General features: G+C 52.2%; 1 protein-coding gene across 3 annotated transcripts in view; it reads left to right on the forward strand.

The window, feature by feature from the left end:
- Positions 1-23,301, forward strand: part of TNRC18 (trinucleotide repeat containing 18) — a 53,464-nt gene that overhangs the window by 13,446 nt on the left and 16,717 nt on the right. The window contains exons 2-15 of one of the 3 annotated variants that reach the window (XM_083872206.1): positions 3,414-3,539; positions 3,958-5,763; positions 8,839-8,941; positions 9,328-9,533; positions 9,731-9,877; positions 10,376-10,560; positions 11,328-11,751; positions 12,247-13,194; positions 13,842-14,017; positions 14,725-14,861; positions 15,352-15,480; positions 17,275-17,449; positions 18,484-18,844; positions 21,230-21,520. In XM_083872206.1, coding sequence (XP_083728332.1) covers positions 3,414-3,539; positions 3,958-5,763; positions 8,839-8,941; positions 9,328-9,533; positions 9,731-9,877; positions 10,376-10,560; positions 11,328-11,751; positions 12,247-13,194; positions 13,842-14,017; positions 14,725-14,861; positions 15,352-15,480; positions 17,275-17,449; positions 18,484-18,844; positions 21,230-21,520 — 5,214 coding nt within the window. The remainder of the gene's footprint in view (positions 1-3,413; positions 3,540-3,957; positions 5,764-8,838; positions 8,942-9,327; positions 9,534-9,730; positions 9,878-10,375; positions 10,561-11,327; positions 11,752-12,246; positions 13,195-13,841; positions 14,018-14,724; positions 14,862-15,351; positions 15,481-17,274; positions 17,450-18,483; positions 18,845-21,229; positions 21,521-23,301) is intronic. The other 2 variants (XM_083872207.1, XM_083872208.1) reach the window with 2 other exon arrangements.

Below are 23,301 nucleotides of genomic sequence, written 5' to 3' on the forward strand. Positions count from 1 at the left end.
AGGGAGGAGGACAGGTGTGTTCATCCACTGCAGCAACTGGAGCATCACAGGGGTTGCGTTTTGGCTGCTGGCTGTAGGGATAAAGTAATTTGAGGGCCGATCTCTGTGCCCTGAACCCTTCTACCCTCAGAGCTGGGCTGCTTTGGCTCATGTGTGTCCCTGCTGGCATGAGATAAGTGTTGGTGGTGCCTTTCCCAGGTGGTCAGAGGCCGAGCTAATGGGCACATGCGTGTGTTTGGCATGGTGTAACTTGGCAGGGAAGGGGGGGCACAGCCAGTCTGGGCTTGGCAGTGTTGCCAACTCGCACCTCCCTGCCTGTGCTGTGGTGCCAGACCGCCTCTGGGCAAGCAGTCGGCTGGAGGAGCGTGGCTCAGCCTGCTGAGACCTGTCGGCGTGTCCCTGGGCAAAGCGGATCTTGTGCTGGTTCAGCAAACACTCTGGCCCCAGGCAGATGGAGATGGTTGTGGTTTCCCCTTTTCCCCTCCCTTTCTCCTGGCAGAAGCCCATGGTTGGGGTGAGCTGTATGTTGCTCACTGCGGTAGAATTTCTCCCCTTGGCATCGCTTTCTGGCATGGAGATCCAAGGAGGCAGCAACTCACCCGTGGCCGCCTCCTGCGAGTGCAGCTCCTCAGCGCATGGAGGAGCAGCTTCACCTCCAGGTCCTGCCCAGGGCACTGGGGCAGCAGGTCTTGGGCTACGTGTGAGTCTTATGCCAGCAGCCCGTCAGCGTGGCTGCTGGAGGGCTGTACAGAGGAAGGGATGTTCTGGCAGGGCCTCGAGGTTGGATTTGCATTTTATCCTCAGGAAAGCTGTGGTTCAGATTCCTGCTCCCTACTCCTGCTCTGGTTCCTGGCAGGGGACAAGCCAGGTAAATACAGCCTGTGCACTTCTTCAGGCACTTTGCAAGGGAAAACAGTGTCACTGGTAGACCCGAGGCTGGAGTTCAAGTGGTTCTCTGGTTTTGCTGCTGGTCAGCTGCCCGTACCTCAGTTTCTCCATCTGCAGAACTTTGGAATGTGCTTTGAGCTTCTGTGCTGGGCTTATGTCTCTCCAAGGAGCAGCACTAATGTTGTGGGCTTCTGGAATTTACTGGGAAGAGTTGCCTGGTGTGAGGTGACTTTGGGGGTTGGCTGGTGGCATCAGCTCAGTTCTGCTGCTGTTTCCCAGCTGGCATGGTGACAACTGCCCTGCAAGGTTCCCAATCTGCCCATCTGAACCTGTCCCCAGCTTGGACACTTTGCGTTCCCCTTCCTGCTCCTACAGCCCCAGCTGGGACTGGGTCACTGTAGCAGGATGTGATGATGCTGACTGGGGAGCAAGCCCCAGAACTTTCGGGGCTGGGACTGAGCCTGTGTTATCCCTGGGCAGGATATGATGCTGAAAGCAGGGAGATATCCTCACAGGACTAGGGATGTAACTGGTACCAAAATGTCTCTTTGAGTATCAGTAACTTAAGGTGTCCCTGTGCCTGATGACAGTGCTGGAGTGTGTCCCTTCCCTGGAGCCCTGCAGTTGGCTTCATGTCCTTGCACCACATGCAAGTAGGGACATGCCATGGGCATCTGTGCACAGTGGTGTCTGCAGCACGGGCCGTGTCTCTCTGTGATCCCCGTGCCGCCGTTTCCGCCTGCTGGAGCAGCTACAGCTGGGATTGACGTCTGGCTGGGAGAAGGGGCTCACGTGGGGATGTCTGTGGCTGGAGCCTCTGGCCTCGTGTGGCATGGGGTGCTCCAGGGGCTTTGCCATGCTGCAGCCATGTGCTCTGCCAGATGGGACTTGCCTTCCCTTGGAAATGTGTCACTCCTGCTCCAGATGCTGGCTTGTTGCCAGCCCAGTCCTGCCGGAGCAGTGACAGTGACACGGGCATATACGGCGTGGAGTGGAGCTGCTCACTGCTAAGCTAAGCTGGGTTCTACCCAGCTCTCTCCAGCCCTGGAGTAAGAAAAGGTGTTTGGAAATGCTTCAGCGTGGAGGTTTTGGGGTTACCAAGGAGAGGCGTGGATGTGTGCGCACTCTTTTAGCGCCTTTGCAGCGCTTGTGCTCAGGGTTAAGCGGCAGGTTTTACCTGCTGGGAGCAGGCTCTGCGTTGATCTGCCACGGGCACAGCAGCTCCCCTGGTCCCGCTGCTGGAGAGGTTGGCGTGTGCGGGCGATGCCGCTGGGATCTGTCGGGCGATGGATGCGGGCCAGGAGCTGCGCGGAGCGCCGCGTCGGTGAGGCACATATGCCGGGATGCAAACATGTACGCCAAAGAGATCCTGGCTGTCTAAATAATGTGAAATATTGACTAGCTCTCGCAGATGGTGCTCCACGTGCAGCTTCGGGGACTGAACTTCTCCCTCTCCCCTTGGATTTTGGTGTGATGTCGTTTTGAGCCAGTTGGATGCTGGACTCCTGACAAACTTGTTGCCTGGTTGCTTTCAGTGGGATGGTTGAATTTGGGGGAAGTTGGTTGCTAATGTGGGCTGAGGGGAAGGGAGGAGGGTTGCAGAGGGCTTGACTGGCTCCTTCAGATTCTCCTGATGGGTTTAACTCAGTTTTTAAATTATGGCATGGACTGGGGTGCCATAATTTGGCATCCCAGTGGAGGGTTGGGTTTGTAGTGTTGCGCGGATGTCGTTTGGTGGCAGTGTTGGAGAGGAATTGCTGCCTGTACCCAACAGTGTGTGTTATTACCACTATTATAGTGATTGTATTCACTGAGGAAATGCTGATGAGGGCAATTTGCATGAAGGTGTTGCTGGGGACCCAATGTCCAGAACATCCAGACCACTCACAGCAGGGTTGTGAGAATATGCTGCTTTCATATCAGCTCGCAGATGGTTGTCACACTCTGTTTTGCCTTCCTCTGGGATAAGATGCTGGCTTTGGATACATGAAATTGTGCTTTCTGTGAGCTGCTCTGGAGGATGCCCTTGTGTTTTCCCCAAAGATTGTATGCAGTGCTGGGCACCTGCAGCAAGAATGAGCTGTGTTGGTAAAACTGGCAAGAGGGTCTTACATGACTCCGGAAGCATGCTGGGGAGTCCCCTCACCCACAGGTTGCTGTACTTGTGATAAAACATCAGTCAGGTGATTTGGTCACCTTCCTGATCTGAGCCCTCAGGTGTCAGGCTCTGCTCAGGAAGCAGCATGCTCCACTTGCTGCAGAGTTGGAGTCCCTCAGAGGTGCCCAGGTTGAGCTGGGGGACCCGGGGTGGGGGGTCAGTTCCTGAAGTGAGGTCCCCGAGCAAGGGTCCCTGCCCTGGGCTGTGTGTGCTGTGTGTCACCACGTGCGTCCCTGCTGCTGCCGCCGCTCCTGGCGTGTGAGGGACCGGCAGCCACAACAGTCTGTGCTCCTGTGGGGCTTGTTCCAAGGCAGCGTGCTGCTTGGGATAAAACATGTTTTCCTCTTCTGTTTCCCGTTTTCTGCAGGCTTTTCCCATCTGCCTAACGGTCTCTACCCATCATACATTCCCCTGAGTCACCTCGAACCTCCCAGTGCCGGCAGTCCGCTCCTGGCCCAGCTGGGACAGCACAGTCTCTTTGAGTCGCAGAAAGGTGAGTCTGGGACGCTGTGTGCCCTTCCCGTTGGTCACCCCTGGGTTCTTACCCTGTCCTTTGGGCTTCTTTGGCTGCTGGAGCTGATGGATGCTGGAGTGTTGGGGGTGAAGAGTAAGAACCGCCTTGGGTGATCAGCTGGGGATGTTTCCTAGGCTGAGCAGTACCAAGGTTTTGGATGTGGCTGATCTGTAGGAAAGCTGGCCAGGTCCCTCCTTGAAGCCCCAGTGTGCATCAGAGACAGGGCTGTCTTGCGTCCCACACAGAGGAAGCTGCTTGGTCTCCTTTGCCCTGGGCATTTTTGTTTAAGACATCTTTGAAATCCATTCTTTCCTGGTTTGCCACCTCTTGCCTGTCTCTGTGTAGGACTGAAGGGGTTTGGAAGCCTGTGATAATTTTGGCTGCTTTTACTCTGCAGATGGATTCTACCTGTCCAGCCATGCAGGCCAGTCCGCTTTGCACCCACAGCCTCCCCTCTCAAGGACTGTGGGCAGCCACACGCCGAGCACTTTGCTCCGGGAAAAGGACCTTGGGCAGCTGCACAAGAGCTCAAAAGAAGGCCTGAAGGACCCCGGTGGGAAGGAGCGGGCATGCCGGAGCGATCTATCCCTGCCCTTTGCCAAGAAGGAGAGCAAGCCGAAGGAGGAGCCCCGACCCCGCAGCGTGGTCGACCTCACACAGGACACCAAGCCCGACAGCGACCGGAAAGTGAGCGTGGTGGAGAAGGCGGTGAAGGTTGGCGAGCGTCTCTCGCCATTCCTGGCTGAGCACATGCCAAATCGGGGCGCAGGCAGTGGGGAACCCAAGTCCAAGAACCCGCTGCAGAGCTCTTCCCTCAGCAACTGCAACGGCGGCGGAGACCCCATGCTGAAGGTCCTGGGTGCCGAGCAGGACCGCTGTGCCAAGGACCCCGCTCGGCACGATGAGAACATGAGGCCTTCTGCGCACGCCCACGCGGAGCGGCTGAAGCGGGGGGAGCCCCTCCTGCCCTCTGTGGGCGCTTTGCACATCTCCTGTAGCTGTCCATCCCCACACCCCTCGCAGACGGGGAAGATGACGCCGGCCACAACATTCCCTCCGCAGCCCGTCCATTCCAGCATGTACACCATCTTCCCACCGGCCAAGGAGCTGGGGAGGGAGCACAAAGTAATCGCCCCCACTTTCGTGCCTTCGGTCGAAGCCTACGACGAGAGGAGTGGGCCCATCCAAATCGCCTCCCAGGCCCGTGACAACAAGGGGAAGGACAAGGACCTTGGCAAAGTGGGGGTGTTGCAGTCACCCACAGAGCGGTGCCTTGCTGATGCCTCCCGCACACTCTTGTCCCAGGACTTTTCTTGTCACAGTGATGCCAAAAGGATGGAGGTTCTGAGAGAGAAGGGCTCAGTCATCAGGACAAACTCCATGGCACTGAAGAGACAGGTCACTTCAGAGCCCTTCCTCAACCGGCCGGGGCTGGGCTCTCCAGAGAGTAGGGAGTTCCTGGCCTCCAAGGATTTGCTGAAGCCGAGTCCGGAGGCAGAGCATCGCCCCTGTGAGCGGGATCGCTTCCAGCGATCCAGCTCTAAAGAAGCAGCAAAGGTCTATGGCACTTTGGACTCTTCCCGGCAGCACCTGGACCACGGTCAGCTGAAACCGCCTGAGCAGAAGTGGAAGCCCTTTGAGATGGGCAACTTTGCCACCACACAGATGGCGGTGCTGGCTGCGCAGCACAACCACGTCAGCCGGGTGGAGGAGGAGGCCAAGAAGGTCTACCTTGACCCCAGTGGTTTGCCGCGGTCCTCGGTGGTGGGCTCGCGGGGCACTGCGGACGTCCTGCACCCTGCCTCACACGGCGAAGGCTCGGCCATGCAGAGCCTCATCAAGTACAGCGGCAGCTTTGCCAAGGAGACGGCATCCCGGCAGAGCTGCGGCAAGAAAAGCCCTTTTGGGGGTTTGGGCAATGTGAAGTTGGACTCTGCACAGCTGGGAGCCTCCAAGGTGCAGCAGCTGCTGCTGCAGCAGCCTGCAAAGCAGCTAAAGAGGGACCCTGAGAGACCCGAGAGTGCCAAATCCTTCGGCCGTGAGAGCATCGGCTCCCAGGGCGAGGTGGAGGTGAGGCACTTGCCTGTTGGCATTGCTGTGGCTGTGGCCCGGCAGAAGGACAACAGCAGCAGTAGCAGCAGCAGCAAACTGGGGCCCAGCTTGGCAGACCGGGATCGCTCTCTGTCTCTCAGCAGCATCAAAGGTAGGTTCCCTAGAGCTCATCTCAGGGCTTCCCTGGAGGATCTGTTGCCTGGGAAGAGCAGCCACCCAGTGCAGGCTGTGTGCCATGAACTGAGTTTGGCATCTTCAGCTGCATTTGCCTCCCTTGCCAGACAAGGACATGTTGTAAACCACAGTGGGAAGCAAGACCCCCTGTGTCAGTCTCCTGTGCCTGCTTCCATCCCCTCTGGCCACCTCTGAGGGCAATCCTGCTCCATAAGTTTGATCCATTAGCAAAGGGAGTGACAGAGAAACCCCTCAAAACATCTTTGTGCTGGCGTTGTAATCTCGTGGTTTTGATTTAAGCTGTGGTGCTGGCAGGAGGGGACTGGCACCAGAGAGATTTTGGTTCTCTGCTTGGCTTGTATAGCAGGATAACACCCGGGGACTGCCTGGCACGGGGCTCTGGTTTGCCAAGGAGCGATGCCAAGGCAAGCGGCTGGCGAGCAATGGCTAGCTTTCCATTTCTGGCCCTCACTTTCCCCATTTTTCTGTCTTTGCCCCCCTCTCTCGAACTTCAGTGGCAAGAAGCAGTTTCCCTCAGGCAGCAGCCCCTCTCCCCATTCCCATCGCCTCCCAGTGCCCTCCCCACAGCCCGGCAGGAGCCGGCCGAGGACCTCGTGGGCAGCACAGGGAGCTGTTTGTTCAGCCATTCAATCGTCCCAGACGCTCCCAGCTTGCGTTAAATGTAATTTACTGAGCCGAACTAAAAGGCTGCAAACAAGGGTTGAATTCTGGCAGGCCTCTGGGCTTGTTGCTAAGTGATGCAGTTGGCTTTCAGACAGAAAACAAGACTGCTTTTCTCCTCCTCTCGCCCCCCAAATGCTGCCCCCCCTTTGTGTGCCAGGAGATATTCGTCTAATAACATTAGCTTGCTTGCGCTGAGTGGACGGTGCTTGAATGTTTAGACCTTTTAAGAAGGAGAAAGCAGGCTTTAGTTGGCTAATCTGTAGTATTTGGCAAGTAAAATGCAAGTATTTAGTACCGGGCATTGGTTGTCAAGGGAACGGACCTAAGCCTTTCCTCCATGCATAACTGATTGAATTTTTCTATGCAGTCCGTGCGTCATGTTCATATATATAGACAGAATGATCATTCACTGTCTGGACAATCATCGTTCTGTCCAGAAAAGGGACTGTCGTGTTGGTGGGATGGAGGCTGGGCGGGAATTAGAGGTCCTTCAGTGTTTGTGTTTGGCTGGGGGGGTGGAAAAAAGATGATAAAGTAGTCTAGAAATAATGGAGCATAAGGAGTGTAGATAGGAGAGGGAGGAGCCATGATAAAATAACAAAATAATGCGTTTCTAATGAAAGGCTGGGGTTGGGGGTGTACTCACCTTATGCCAAGGAAGGAAGGGAGTCTGTGAGCTCTCCAAGGAATTGTTCCATATTGCTGACACCAAAGAGACAGCTGGGCATTGACTAGGGGAAAGAAATAGGAGAAGGGGCTCCAAAGGGGAAAAACCTGGGCTAGGGTGTGGAAAAGGAATGCTGGTGGAGAGGCAGTGGAAGATGCTTGGGCTCCAAAGGGATTTGTGAGCCCACATGCTGTGGAGGTTGGGGAGTAAAAGTGAGCCACAGAGGCTGTGTGGGGCATCATTCGGTGAGTCAAGGAGGGGCTGGTTTGGGTTGGTTGGGCTGCACGTGGTGTCCTGGCAGGCTGTGAGGGAGATGTGGTGACCCTGGGAAGTCCTTGGGGAGAGAGTGCTGTGTGCCAGGTTTTAAAGCATCTTTGTTTTCTGCCTGGAGCCCGTGGAAGGAGCCTTGGGGAAAGGAACTGGGAGAGATGTTGTCTTGTTCCTGGATTCCTTCTGACAGTAAAAGCTGAGGGAATTGGAGACTTGACAGCAAAAAACCCATGGGCTGTCCAGGTTTGTGGAAATACACACTAGAGCTCTCCTTGAAAAGACTGGCCGTCAGCAGAATAGACTTGATGTTCCGAGATGTTTTCCCATGTGCCAAACCATATTCAGACAGGAGAGTGAGGACCCTGGGAAGGGCTGTTGGGGTGCAGTCCTGCAAGGCTGAGTGCTCTCTGCAAGCAAAGCTGGGATTTAGGAGTGCATTGTATCACCAAAGCATAGTGCAGAGAGGGGCAACAGGGAGTTGTGTGAAAAATGAGTATGCAAGAAAGAAGCTAGTGAAAAAAATAGGGAAAAACAAGCTTAAAATCAGGCAGCTGGAGTGAAGACCTTGGATAAAGGGAAGGGTGGCCTCAATACCTGGTCTTGGCAGAGGCAAGAGAGGCTCTGCTGCTCACTCCTGTAAAGGTGCCTCCTAACCTCTCGCAGATGCAGCTGCTGCCATGCCAGGCTGTATTTGTGAGAGCTGTGTTGATTGTGGACAAGTGGTTTCTCCAGCCAAACATCCAGCCCCCTGTTTGGATTCCTGCCCTCATCTGCCATATGTGTCCCTGCCTCATCAGACCCTTTCTTGTTGCATGTCTCAGGGGGGATGCAGATTCCCGCTAATGGTTGAATTGCGGAGTGGAGCGTGCTGGTTTTGTGAGGGTCTGTATTGTTGGTTCTGCCTGTTGCAGAAGGACAGGGATTCAGAGCATACTCAGTGCTCCCAGACTGATTTACAAGATCAGAAGGTGCTTCAGAAGTGCAGAGATAAAATCCTTCCCCTCTCTGAGATGTCCTAAGCAGGACTATGTGGTTTGATGCGGGATTTAGCTGCGTCTCAGGTCTTGCTGGTATGGGAAATCTGCCACTGTCCTTCAGCACAGTGGTCCCTTTGGTCCTGTTGCTCCCAGGCTGGTGGCTATGCCAGCCTGGTAGACCAACCTGGCGTGGCAAGTAGTCCCTTGATGTCTTGGAGACGTGAATCTCAGAACATATGCACTTGGGTGCTACCAGGAGAATATTGCTTTAGTGAGAATATCTTGATCACGCAGAGCGCCTTTCCTGGTCTTTCAGGATTTGAATCTGGAACATCCTTGGAGACACTGGTGTTTGTGTATACTGGCTATCAGGTACTCCATGCCCAGAGGAGAGGGGATGGTCAGCTTTCTCCAGACCATTTCTCCTGTCTGATGGTGCTGGGTTGTCTCTTAGGGCACGGACGCTCCGAAGATGACTGTGGGGATGAGAGGAGCCGCCACCGGGACAGCCACCTCCTGGCAGGGCGCTTGGAGCGGGATCAGGAGAAGCTGCTCAGGTGAGGGTTGGAGGGAGGTGACATCTTTTGCCATAGTATCACAAGCTGAGCTCAGGGACAACCACACCAGAGAGGAGACATGATCGCATCCATCCTAGTTTAGGTGCTGGCACCAAACTTGCTGGTGTGGAGAGGGATGCTGGGTGGGGTACATGGGGCTATAGGCAAATCCTAAGTCGTCAGCAGAGCAATCCTGATAGACAGCTGCAAATCCATGCAAAAGGGCTGGAGAGATGGAATGTTTTATTCTAGACATGACACCTCCATCACTGCTGTCCTCGAGTGACTGACCCTGGTTTGCAGGTTGTGCAGGCTAGTCCATACTCCTGGGCTCCTCCGTCACTTGGACCCTCTCTCACTCTCTCTCTTGCCTCCTCCATCCCCAGAGAAAGCAAAGAGCTGGCAGATTTTGCCCGAATACACCCCTCCAGCTGCGCCACAAACGGTTTGAACTCCAACCTGATGGTGACAGGAGGCCCAGCCCTGGCAAGCTCTGGGCGCTGGTCCGCAGACCCGGCTTCGCACTTGGCAGCCCACCCCTGGCTCCCCAGGACAGGGAGCCCCTCCATGTGGCTGGCTGGCCATCCCTATGGTGAGTGCCCTGGGAGGGGACAGTGTCCAGAGGGTGTTCACACCAATGAAATCCTTGGAAAAGTGTTGCTACAGCCCGGTGAGGCTGTTTGATGAACCTAGGGAAAAGGGAGACGTTTTGGAGCAGTAGATGATTTCTGCTGCGGGTGGGAGCTATCTGCGTCCCCTGAGTTGTGACCTTGGTGTTTTTTCTTCCAGGACTTGGTCACCCCTCCCTGCACCAGGGCATGACTCCAGGCTTCCCCCCTGCCATGGGGGGAGCTCTCCCTTCCGCCTACCAGTTTGCCAGAGACCCACAGTCAGGGCAGCTTGTTGTGATCCCCAGTGAGCACTTGCCACATTTTGGTAAGGATGTGAGCTTGTTCCTGAGGACCATTCTTTGACAGCTGTGGGGAAAACAGACTTTGGAAAGGGCCAGAGAGGAGCATACCTACCTGTGGGGACCAGCAGCCACAGGTGTAGGGTGGGTGTGAGTGAGCCTATTGTTAGGTGTATTTTGAGATAGAAATGTAATCTTTAGCAGTGGCTCTTCATCCTCTGCAGGACCCTGCAGAGTTTGGGTCCTTGGTTAGTAGAATCTATTCATAGGCTCAGGCATGGACAGTCAAACCAAGGGCTGGAGAGCAAAGCAAGTCCAGTGGCCCTAGGGCACAGGGGTGGTGGGATTGGGGCTACAGAGGGGAACACAGCACACTTTCCCCTCAGGTTTCTGGTTGTATTTCTGCAGAGCCCAGTGTTTAGCATCCCCTACACTCTGGGACTGAGAGATCGTTGCCCTGAGTGATCCTGAATCCTTTATCCATCCCTGCTGCATCCCTGACTGCATCTTTGCTCATTCCACAGCAGAGCTGATGGACCGGGCACCCCCTCTGTGGCCCGCTATGTACCCCCCGACCAGGAGCTCCCTCCAGCACGCTCACCAGCTCCAGCTCCTCTCCCATCAGCAGCTGCTGCGGCAGCACGAGCTGTACATCCTGCAGCAGCAAGCAGCCCACGCCATGGAGCTACAGAGGAGTGCCCAGCTCGTGGTATGTTCTCAAGAACTTGATTGGCCATGAAACGGGCCCAAAATGAAATGGGGAGAAAATGCAGCTGAGTCTGTGTGGCAAGTGTGCCTCAAGGGTATGGATGCATTGAGTGATCCTGCCCTGGTCTCTGGGATAAGAAGCATTTGGTGTATTCTGCAGTTAGAGTGGGTTTTGGAGGAGTTTGGTGTAGAGCCATTCAACAGTGCTGTCAGGAGAGCTCCCCAGCAGCAGCAGCAGTGCAACCTAGATTCCTTCCCATGGGATGTCTCTGTATAGTTGTGTGGTTTCCTCCCTGGTCACCTCCAAACCTCCTGAGCAGCTCAGAGAAGCAGCTGCAGGACTTGCAGCAGTCACACTGGCTCTTGGAGAGAGCTCTCGTGCATGAAAACATTTTTGTTTTTTTGAAGTCATGAGCTTTCATTTGGGTGTTTTACACCCATTCATTTTTGTAGTGGCCCTCTGGTTTTCAGCCTTCATTTTACGTGTGGGCTTACTAGGCTGGAGGCTTGGAAATAGAAATGGTTTGTTTTGAGTGCATATGAAAGCTGAGACATCCTTCTTGCGATTCCTGGAGCTGGGAATTTGTAACAAGCCTACTGTAGATCAGTGTCACCCTCCCTCAGATTGATCTTCAAATGGTCTTGCACTGGAGGACATGGGTTTTATTCCACTGCATATTTGATAAGACTTTGTTTTGGTCTTGCTTAGTGGCAGGTCTATGCCACTTTCCATATGTTGTGCTGAGTTTTGCTCTGTTGTTGTCACAGGAGAGGTTGAAGGCAAACGAGCAGCGTGTGGATATGGAAGAGAAGGTGACAAAACGGAGCCTGGACAGTGCCAAATCAGGCCTTTCCTCCTCTGCCCCGGGACTGGTGCACCGAAAACCACCTGTGCTGTCTCCCAGTGCCTCCACGTCCTACAGCAAGGCTGTGAGTCCACCTCCCCTCTCTCCCAGGGCCTCACCTGTGTCTGTGCTCAAAGCTGAGGTGATCCAAAAGATGGAGGAGCCACCTTCGCAGCCAGCCTACTCCTACCCCGCCACCCCCAGCTCCCATCCTTCCAGCCCGCCCCCTGCCTCTCCACCCCCTGCCCCTGCCATCCCTCCAAAGGAAGAGGCGCCCGAGACTGTGGAGAAGAAAGACCTGGAGCTGGAAAAAGAGGCTGCTGGTCCATATCAGGCCTTGTTCCCAGGTGAGAGAGCCCTGCTTTGGCAGAGTCCCATTGTGTTTGTGCATGCCTCCCTTTTTCTCCTTGGCTCTTTCCTGCTTCTGTCCCTTCCCCTAGGGAAAGCTACATAGCTCCTCTAAAAGGCAGGGGAGAGGGAAGGAGCAGGGCTGGTGTAATGGACTCCGATTGATATCTGGGTGCTTGGGGCTGTAGGCTCTCTTCTTCCCTTGGGCCAAGCCTGGGTTGGTTCTTCCAGGGCTGGAGTCCCAGTGGGAGAGAATGCAGGAGGCAGATTTCTCTCTGATTGCATGAAAGTGCAGGCAAGGTGCAGAAGGGACCTCTGGGGTGCTGCCTGTGGCAGCTTGATCAGGAGAGAGGTGCCCAGAGCAACTATTGCTTGAGAACAGGAAGAGACCAGAGATGATGGAAGCAAAGGGAACCAGCTCTATGCCTTAATGAGGGAGAAGGTGCTTTAGAGACTCAGCCATTACAGAGTCTGTCCCTTCTGATATCTTGCAGAGATCCCCCCTGGATACCCATTCCAGTCCCTGCCTCCCTCTTTTGGAAGACACTATCCCTACCTCCTCCAGCCCCCCGCAGCATCTGATGCAGATGGCCTCGCTCCTGACGTCCCGCTGCCTGCTGAAGGCTCTGAGCACATGGAACTTTCCTCAGAGGTCAAGCCCATCCACCTGTCTCCGTCCAAAATCCTAGAGCCCATCCAAACAGAACCAGAAGAGGAATCCTTGGAAGAGAGGGTGAAATCAGAGGTGCAGATGGAGGAAAGCCAAGAAAGCATCTGTGAGCAGGACATGGGGAGTCTGAACATCACCACCTCTGCAGCTGTCCCAGTGCAGAATATGGACAATTGCAATCTCCTCTTGCACCAAGGCGAAGCCCTGGGTGCTATGGAGCAGGACCAGGAAGACCTGCAGAGCTGCCCACCTCCTTACCAGGTTGTGGCCTGTCCTGCAGAGGCAGAGGCTGAGGCAGAGAGCGGGAGTGGAGCAGAAACCTGCTCCATGCACATGGACTATGACGGATTGCTCGTGCATGCAGAGAGTGAGCCACCGGAGATGGACTTGACGCCCCAGCGGGAGGAGGCCTCTGTAGCCATGGATCTGCAGAGTGCTGATGTGCCCCGGGCCAGGGAATTTCCCAGCCTGCCTCCTGAGGAGGGGGAGCAGGGGCCAGAGATCCCTTCCTACACAGAAGAGGCAATCACTTGCCAAATCCCAGATCTGGACATCAAGCCGGGTGACCCACTGGCTGGGATGAATGCTTTGGTGGCTGCTACAGAAATGCCTCAGGCTTGTTCCTTGTTGACTACCACCACTGTCACTCCACCCCAGATGAAGGTGGAGGTGTTAACTGACCAGACTTTGGAGCACTCCTTCCTGCAAGGGATCACTTTGCTGAGTGAAATTGCAGAGATGGAGCTGGAGAAACGGAAGCAAGAAATGCAAAGTAAGTTGTAAGTGGGGAGTCTGGTCAACTTTGGACCATACTGGGTCTCCCAGCTTATGATCCATGTGCTCTCCATGTGGGCAGAAGAGTGAAGTCACAGGTGGGATCTCTTGCAGCCTCAGCCAGGCATCAATGAGAGCATTGCTCTGAGTTGCAGGAGTGGCTGGTACTTGGGAAGGGGTTGGAGCAGGGTTTTTGTTACAGCAGGCTGAGCTACGTGTGGCTTTTGTACTGCTCTCCCTTCCAAAGGCCCTCGCCATGTCTAGACAGTTTGTGGTATGTGTAGTGGAAACGGAGCCCCAGTTGCTGAGAGCTGCCAGGGTAACACCCTTCTGGCAGCCACTGAGTCCACAGTCTGTTGGGGTTTGGCACCAGAGGCCCCAGTAGCTGCAGACGATGCTTTCCAAGAGCTTGGCAGGTCCTGAAAAGAATCTCACCTTCCAGTAACTTCCTGAGGTGAGATGTGATGGGAACGGCCAGTTGAACCATGGCTGAGTACAACAGGAGATCTCACAGGGGGCCAAGGGTGGCTGGGGAGCTCCTTGAGCAGCCATAGTTGAGAAAGAACCATCAGCCCCCTCCTTATGCTTGTTGGAGGAGCAGTCTTGGAATGTGATCTTCTATAGCTTTTACTCTGTTCTTCCCAGCAGGTCCAGAGAGTTTCCCTGTCCGGCCAACGCTAGAGAGTTTGCTGGCTGCCAGTACCCACATGCTCATGGAAGTACTTTCCACCCCCTTTATGGAAAGTCTGAAAACCATCCGGCTGCCTCGAGAGCTGAATCCCAACAAAAAGTACAGCTGGATGCAGAAGAAAGATGAACCAGTAAGTAGCTCTTAGTGTGACTGAGCCTGGAAAGCCACAGTGCATCCACTCACACAACTCACTCTCCCAGCCCCAGTTTGGGGGCTCATGCTGGCTCGTGGTGCCCCTCTGCATCCAGCAGGATGAGCTGGTTGTTCCTTCATGTCACATTCCTGGCTGCACAGGAGTCAGTGGGCTGGAATTTAGGTTCTTCCCTTGTTTGTGAATCAACGTTCAGCAGGACCCTCAGCAGCCCTGGAAGTGGTGTTTTAGTGTGAAACCTGAGGAACCTGTGTGTTACTGTTTTGGACAGAGGATAAATAAAAATAGTGGCAGGAGGGTTTTTCCCTGTTTATTTTTAATTTGCTGGCCCTTTCCTGTGGAAGGGGCTGATAAATTATTTTGTACAGAGCCAGTAAGTATTCCAAGAGAGGGTATATTGTGATCTGTCTTTTTAAACAAGGTAAAAGAGCATTTTATCCTGCTGGTCCTCTTCAGTGTTTTGCAGTCCCTCAGAGCTGATGCCATCCTGTGCATAAGCCCCAGAACATCTTTGCTTTGCTGGTTTTCTCGGGTACCACTCTGGGGCTGTGCTGGTGGGCGAGGGCTCTCTGCTCCTCTCTCAGCACAAAGGGCTTTCTGCCAGGCTGCACATCTTGGCCATTGCCAGAGCACCCAGTGTGCACCCCCTGGGCGTGTCTTGACTCTGTCTTGCTTCCCCACCCCAGATGTACTCCATCAAATCAGCCATTGAGAACATGGATGCGATGGAGCTGGACTACAGGATGCGGCTGGCAGAGCTGCAGCGGCGCTACAAGGAGAAGCAGCGGGAGCTGGTGAAGCTGCAGCGCCGCAGGGACTCTGAGTAAGTCACAGGCTGCTCACCCAAGTTTTGGTTTTTTCCAGCTGGGCACTTTCACTGCCTCTCAGCCCGGGAGAGGAGACTGCCCTCCATCCCTCCCTGCCTCCTCTCCTGTCCTCTCCTCCTGGTACATCCCGCCAGAGCTTTGCACAGCACACTCCTAGGCTATGTGACACGACAACTTGGTAACTGGTGACTGCAGCTGGGAGACTGTTAGAGACAACCTTGGCTTCAGCAGCTCAGTTTAGCAGTTTGGTGGCAGGCGAAGGTTCTGGGTTGGCTCCCATTCTTGCTTGCTTTCTTTTAATTATTTTCCCTTTTTTTTTTCTTTTTGGATTTATTTTCTTTATTTTTTTCCCTGTTTGTTTTGCTTTTTGGTTGCAAAATTTGCTTTTTTTTTTTTTTTTTTTTTTTTTTTTTGGGTTTTTTTTTTTTGGGTTTTTTTTTTTTTTTGTTGCCTTGGTTAACAGTGAAGCGTGTGGTTTTTTTAAAGGGAAAAGCATGACGAGAAAAGTAGAAGCTTGGCGAGAAGAGGCCCTGGAAGGCCCAGGAAGAGGAAACTTGGATCAAGCGCTCTGTCACCCATTAAGGAGAGAGGGAAGAGTGACAGCAAGAGTGGAAAGTAAGGCTGGAATTTGGGGAAGATGGGAACACGGCAGGGTTGCTGCACCAGGGTCTGATTTGGGGAGAGCATCTCGGATGCAGCAGGGGCTCCTTGTGTTGGCAGGTCGGCCCTTAATGTGAGTGTGTCCTTACAGTGGGAATGCAGTGCCAGTGTCCTCCCTCCCCACAGGTAGAGCATGTGTCTGCTGTTGGGTGCAGATAGGACAGGTGGAGTTGAGCAGATGTGAGGTGATATGGCTGGCAGAGAGCTGTAGGTGAGGTTTTGGAGTTGGGGAGTGTGTCCTCGTGTGTTTTCAGGAGAGCAGATGGTGCAGTCAGGTGCTGTAGAGCAAGTTGCAGGGATGTTGGTGTCAAAACTGGGAAGGACAGGGCTATTTCAGATTATCTACTTTGTAGGACCTTTCTGCTGTGTTTCTTCTCTCTTCCTCTCTGTTCCCTGAATCAGTGGGAGTTGGTTTTGCCTGACATCTCTCTTCCAAGCATCTGGATTATTCTCTACTCTGCTTTTTTCTCTTTTGCGAGTCCAGCTGCTCTTGTTTGGATCTCACCACTGTTGGCCGTCTACCCTACCATAGATGGCCTCTCCAGTGGGAAGGCATTTCCAAGCTGCCTCCCTGTGTGCTCCATATTTTTGCAAATATCCTTTTCAAGACTGCAGATCAGATTCAGGTGCCCAGCTCCCACTGACCAATGCTTCTGAAAATCTGTCCTTTCGGTGGCTCCGTGTTTTGCTCTTCATGTCCGGGTGGCTGGACAGGCTGGAGGCATCCAGAGGCAGCTGGAGGTGTGCACTTATGGGTGTGTGATGGTGTTGCGTGTGCACGTCTCTGGATCACAGGAATGCTGGAGCAGGCTGCTGTGGGAGATGGAGGTGCACCCTCAGCCAGTGTCCAGGGCCTGAGGTGTTGGTTTAGCTGTCTGTGCAGGTCAGCAGAGAGGATAGAGGGAGGGTAAATGCCTGGAAGCTGAGGAGGCTGCCTCGTGTCAGTGGTCTTGTGGTGGTGGTGTGACCAGCAGGCTTAGTGTGAAGGAGCCAGAATAGAGAGCTTGAAATGGAAGCTTGGTAGGAATCTTGAGGTGTTGACTGTTGATCCATTGGTTAGTTACTGGAGATGGCTGGGGAGCCGGGAAAGATGTGCTTATAGTCTCACCTACTTTATTTTTTATTTTATTTTCTTATTTATTTACCCTCTCCTTTCCCCCCAAATCCCAAAGCAAATCAAATGACCTAGATCACAAATGCCTTTCACAAGAGGCCCGACTTGGAGTCTGGAGTGAGCCAGTCCTTGCAGTGCCTTTGTCCCTCCCTGTCACCTCATGTGGCACTTCCTTGCCACCTTCTGCTCATACCAAAGCAACCAAAGCAAGTGTCCTGGCAGTGAAGCACCTCCCTGGGCCTCAGGAGTCTTTCTCTGCACCTACAGAGTCCATGGAAGTAGAAGTGGTAAAACATCTTAAGGGCCACCTCAGCTGTTGCTGCTCTGTACCAAATCAGGCACTTTTTGGTGGCTGTTATCAAAACACCAAGCACTTCCTTTTAAAGACCACCTTGGCAGGTCTCTGATTTCAGGCACCCTCATCTGTCCTTGTGGCTGAGAGTGTGCATAAAGGGCTTCTTGACTCTCCAGTTTGGCGGAAAACTTTGTCCAAACTGCTGTCACTTCACAGTAGACTTGGCTGCTGCTGAGGATTCCCACTGTCTTAGGAGGCATTTAACCTCACTTTTGAGCTTGATGGGGATCACAGGGAGGAAAGCCCCCCCACCTTGACCCATCCTGTGCTTGGCTTGCAGACTGAGCAAGTCCTTATTGCTCTCTGAAGACTCTGAGACTGGTGAGGGCATGAAGAAGAGGCACAAAGGGCCCCTCCCAGAGGAGGATGAGGATGTGGAGAGCAGCAGTGGCAAGATGAAAGGGAAGAACCCAAGCTGGGAAGAGCATGATGCGGCTCCCAGTTTCTCAAATGAGGTCAGTGCCCTCGTGGGGAACATGGAGCCACGGGCCAAAAGCCCATCTCTTTCCTGCTTTGCTGGTGTTGGCTTGACTCCTGATCTTTCAGTGTCTGCTTTCAGTTCACATGGGTTTAGATGCTCCTCAAGAGTGGATTGTGTGCACAGGAGGGGCTAATGTTGGCTTACAGAGGTTGAACCTCTTTGGAAGGCAGCAGAGTCAAATGCCTTGGAGCCAGTCAGAGCATTCAGTGTTGCACTGGCTCTGAATCCAGAGCAGGGCTTGTCTTACCCCTTTGCCTATTGAGAAAGCACAGTGGACCTCCTGAAGCAAGGGAGGAATGGGAGCACAACTTTGCTATTTCAAATGCAGGGTTTTCTTCTGCTCCTGTTGAGGCAATGAGATATTTACTGGAGCTTTAAGCTGCTGATGAAATCCAAAATGCATGCAGCCAAAGTACTGGGTTGGAGCTGCTGTTATCTAGCTGTAGCACATGTAAAATATATTTGCTTTTTTCAAGAAGCAAGAAAATACTGAGAAGGATGTAACAGCTCTGGCTTTGGTGCAGTGGTGCTGATACTCATGCTGAGAGTTATTTGGGTTTTTTTGGCATCCCAGCCTCTGGAGCTGGCTGATTATGTGGAAATCCGCATTTATTTGGCTGGGTCTTGGGTAAAGAAGATTTTTAATCCTTGTGATTTAGAGAAAAGCTTGTAAAACCAACCCAAACATACCCTAAAAACCAGGTGGTGTAGAGAAAAAAGACCTCCAAAGTATGCTGTTCTGTGAACATACTTCTTTTGGAAGAACATTCAGGTTTTCTAAGTTAATCTTGCAGTTTTGCAGTGCCCAGTAAAACTGTATTGTTTGCTGACATCTTCCTCTTCTTCCTCCCTAGAACCATGGTGGGTTATGGCAGCTGGGGCCAAAACTATCACCTTGAGGCTTTAGTAGCTACATGCATGAGACAATTTGGAGGGCTAGAAAAATCCCTCAGGTCTGCCATGATATCTGCTCTATGTTCACCTTGTCTCTTCCTTTCACCTCGGCAGTTAAAACTCAAAAAGAAGAAGGTGCCATCAGATCAGGAGCAGCTGGCCAGCAAGCTTGACAAGGCCCTGTCTCTCACCAAACAAGACAAGCTTAAATCCCCCTTCAAGTTTGCTGACAGCTCTGGGGGAAAGCTCAAAACAAGTGGAGGTGGCAGCAGGTATCTCCAAGCCCATGAGGCTCTACCAAGCAAGGAAGAGAAGAGCCTGGCCAAGAACCTGGGCCTGTCACTGAAAACCTCCAAGGAAGGTAAAAACAAAGTGACTGCCAAAATGAAGAAGATGGAGGTGGGGTTAAAAGTCAAAAATCAGCTCAAGGTTTCCCATTCACCAGCAATATCTGAAGTTAGCAGCTACTCCTATAGTAAGTAACCTTTTTTTTTATCTCTTCTATCTGTAGGAGGGGTTGTGGTGGGAGTTTCTGGCCTATTGAAAGGGGTCTTGCGGATGAGTCTGGTGGTTTTGCTCATGAATGAAAAGCAGCCTTCTCCTCTCAGTGACTGCTGCTGCATCTCTGGGGTCAGCATGGGCTGTCTCCCGATCTTGCTGTCCAAGGGGAAGCCACAATCAGTGTGTCTCTTCCTGACCAGTATTGTATTCATTAGCAGTGGAGAAAAACACTTAATGACGTTGACCCATGTTCTTGCTTTTGGGGGAAGTAGGCACTGTCCTTCTACCTGTCAGATGAGCAGGTGTAGCCTCTTCTCAAGGAGGTAGTTGACTTCTGAAGTCCTTGTTGAGTTCAGTGGGCTTGGCTAAAGGATTATGCCATGGAATCTGTTGGAAAGGAAAAGCCAGCCAGTGACACTGATGTTCCTGAGCATCCTCCTGTCCTTCAGTGTCATGGCTTGTTTCAGGGCTGGCTGTGCTGAGCCTTCCCATCTGGCTCATCAGTGTTTGTCCCTACCCCACATCAGTGTGGTGATTGTTACTTCTGAACCCAGAGTGTGCCCGAGGTGAAGGTTCCAGTGACTGACCCCTGTTACAGAAGGAAAAATCTGAATTACTGGCAGTGTTGGGAAAACAGTAGATCCAAACATAGGAGAGTCTTTAACAGTTCAGGCAGACGTTGGGGCAGAGTTTATGGTCTGAGACTGCTGTGTTATGGTCTCAGCTCACTTGCACACACATCTTTCCCTTTGCTTGCAGCTATTTAAAGCCATGTTAAAACCTTTATGGGGTGTTTGTGTGCATAACAAATATATCTCTTGGTGCAACACTAGTTTAGAAATTTCACTAATGGGGAAGATGAGCTAGCGATTTTCCAATGGAACAAATGTTTGGCATGAAATTAGCCATTTATATAGCAAAATAGGAGTCATTGTGTCCACTGGACTTGAACACAGCCTTTGGCTTATTGTGCTGTACACACTACCCAGCAGTTCTGTTTTTGAGTGTGCTTTACTCCCAAAGACAGACATGTGTCTCCTGAGCTGTGGGCTCTGGAGCTAATGGGCAGAGGAAGGATGGGCTGTTGCTAGAGCTAAAGCCTTGGCTCATGAGGGAGCTTTTACAGTGCCTTCACGCTTGGCACTGTGGCTTCATGAACAAAAACTCCTGCCCAGACCTAAGAGAGCTTCTGTCTGACCGCTGTCCAGTGAGTCTCCTGGTGTAGGAATGTTCCTCTTTGTCACTCAGGTCTCAGCTCAGGATTGTTGTGACTGAGGAAAGAGCTCAGCTTTGGTTTTCAAGTTGTGTGCAGGTTCAAGGGAAAGGCTTCAGCCTGTCACTTGGTCACTCAGGCATGGTGAATTTGAGGAGGCAGGTTGAGCACATGGCAACACCTCCCATGACTGGTGGGCTGCTCATGTGGAGAAGGAGAAGTGGGACTGGTGCCAAGTCCTTCTGCCTCCCGACCTCAGGATTTTCTACTTGGAGTCCTGAAAACTTTGGGCATAGATCCAAAGGGTGAAGTAAGCATCTTAATCCCACAAATTTTAAGGAAAGTCAGGTGTCCAAAATAATTTGCATATTTGGGCTTTGAGCCTCCCATTCTTCATGTCTTCCTCTCCAAAATCGAGTGCAGTGAAGCTGGGGAGTGATGCCACAATGTCGGTAATGTTGTGGAGCTGGGGGCATGTCCACAAATGAGGAGGTGACAATTTACACCCACTTCTGTTGCATCCAAGGGTACTGTATACCTTTTGTCCCTCTGATCAGATGCCAGGAGGGATGGCTGGATCACTTCTAACCGCCCACAAAGCTTAGCAGCTTTGTAAAGCCATGGTCCACAGACCAAGGAGCAGTTTGGTCCCTGTTCCTGTGTGTCCTATGCCGTGGAGCATCTGAGGCAGTGTGTTTGCAGTCAGACATTTGGAGTTAGGACATTCTGCCGCCTTGGCAGCTGGGCTTGCTCCAGCCACACGTGTTGAAAACCTTCTGCAAGAACTGGTTCATGTAGAAAAGGAGATTCAGGTCAAGAGTGTTGGATATCACCGCAGCCAAGACAAATCAGGTTGATGGTCCAGTTGTTGACAGTTCTGTGCCTTCAGTGGACATTTTCACAGTGGAAATGTTAGCTTCGTTTTTCTGCTGCCAAGCTAAAAACACTCCTTTTAAGGGAGGACAAGGAGGTGGAGAACATCCATGTGACGGATAGAAGGAAATGTGAATTTCTGTGTCGGTTGAGCGCGAGGCTCACGATGGATCACCTGGGCAGGGGTGGACAGTGGTGGCACCAAAACCCCCCCCAAAATCCCCAAACCCCCATTCAGTGAGGTAACGCTCTTCCTACCCGCTTTGACCACAGATACGGACTCGGAGGAGGAGGAGGGATCTCTGAGGGACGAGTGGCCGGCGCAGCCCCCGTCCACCGCCAAGCCGCGGCCACCTGGCCTGTACAGCTCGGCAGGCAGGAAGGGCGGCCCCAGGGCGGGCGGCGGCCCCAGGGCGGCCCCGCGCAGCACCGCGGCCGTGGCCGGGCGGCCACCCAGGCCCAAGGCGGCGGCAGCGGGGCGGAAGCAGCCCTTCTGCCTGCTGCTGAGGGAGGCCGAGGCGGGATCTTCCTTCAGCGACTCCTCGGAGGACTCGTTCGATCAAGGTTATTAATTTATAGCAAACGCACCCCCCAATGCAGCCCGTGTGGGAGCGGGGCGGGGGCGAGGGCCTGGCGGGCCGGGGTCAGCCATTTTGATGGTCGGAGCCAGGGCGGCCATCTTTGTCCTTGGCAGCGTAGCCTGCTTTACCTATCACCCCAGCGGTTATTTTTTTATCCTTTTTGTATCTGTATCGTTGTGATATTTTTACTGGCTGGCTCTTTTAGAGCTTTTATATCGACTGGGTTTTAGTGTCCACCTCTCCCTGCTTTCCTGTTCCCTTCCTCCCTTCAGTTTTAATCTCGCTTCCTTCCTTGCTGCCACCACCTCCATTATATTATGATTATTACTATTATTATTATTATTTTAATGATTATTATTTTATTTTTGGCATGAGCCTTGTCGAAGTTTGAAAGGAGCTTTTTAAATTACTTTTCCTTTTTTTCCTCCTTTCCCCCCTTTTTCTCCTCCTTTATTATTTTCCCCTCCTTTTTTCTTTTTCCTCTCTTGTTTCTTACCCCCCCCTTTTTTTTTTCTTCCTTTTTTCCTTTTTATTTTGTTCTCCCCTCCCTTTTAATATTTTTTTTATTTTATGACCGGGGTACTTTTGTGTGGCCGTGTGACTCGATGTTTGTACTGCAATTTGGTTTGCCAAGCTTTATTAAACATACCGAGTTCATTTTTAACTAAACCTGTGTACCTTGTCTCTCTTGCTGTGTCTCTTATCAGGCGATTAGGTTGCCGCTTCACTCCATCCTGCTCTGCATCCCCTTCCTGCTCCCACTCCCCATCAGTAGAACTGGAATTAACCTAGTCTGGGGTATTCCCTATTATTCAAATATCCCTGCTGCCTTTGTCCATATAAAGCCTAGGCTTCCCCCTTTCCCCTGAACCCCTTTAAATTTATTTATTTATTTTGTTCATCTGTTTTTGGTTTTATCTTTCTCAGTTTGTTTCCTGATAGACTCTCTCCAGGCAGGTGCATAAAAGATGGAGGCACTGACTCCTTGTTGCTGCTGCAGGAGGGTGCAGGGTGCAGCTAAAAATATTTTTTTTTTTTAAAGTAAACGTAAAGGTTTTGTGTCTATTTTTGAGTGGTAGATTTTTTCTTTTTTCAGATGCCCAGACATAACCCACGGTGCTCAAGGATGTGGCAGTTTCTGCATTAAATTTGACTCTGCAGTTTCTCTCCCTCACCCTCACCCCAATTTTTTTCTTGCAGCTTTTTTTTTTTCTTTTTTTTTTGTCAGCCTGTCATTAGTACTTCAGTGGGAAAAGAGATTACTTGAGACTTTTCCTCCAGAGACACAAGGGGTTTCTGTTTTAGAGCGCTCTCATTAAATAATAATCATGGGGAAAGGTCATTTTAATGAGCCCTCAGCTCCCGAAAGAAAGTAGCTTGGCTGGGCTGAATGCAAAGCAAGAGCATCCCCAGTTGTTATCTGAGTTACATGGCAGAGCTGGATGTAGCCCAGCAAAAGCCTTTCAGTGTTTTACACTGCTCAGGGCTGTTAATTGAAAAACAGGGCTGGATAGTTTGGCTTTTGTTTTGTTTTGTTTTTTTAGTTTATTTTCTCTTCTGAGTTTTTTTAATGTTAATTTCCTCTGTGCACCTGTTCGGTTTTTCTTCTCTCCAAACCCAACCTCCAAAGAAAGATAATTAAAACTAAAAAAAAAAAAAAAGAAAAAATCAAACATGGCAGAAAGATACAGAATGTTGAAGAATGTTGATTTGGTTTGATGTGGCCGTGGGCTGGACCCACCAGTGCGTTTCAAAGGAAACCCA

Source organism: Zosterops lateralis (genome assembly GCF_965231275.1).
Source record: "Zosterops lateralis genome assembly, chromosome: 15".
Classification (NCBI taxonomy): domain Eukaryota; kingdom Metazoa; phylum Chordata; class Aves; order Passeriformes; family Zosteropidae; genus Zosterops; species Zosterops lateralis.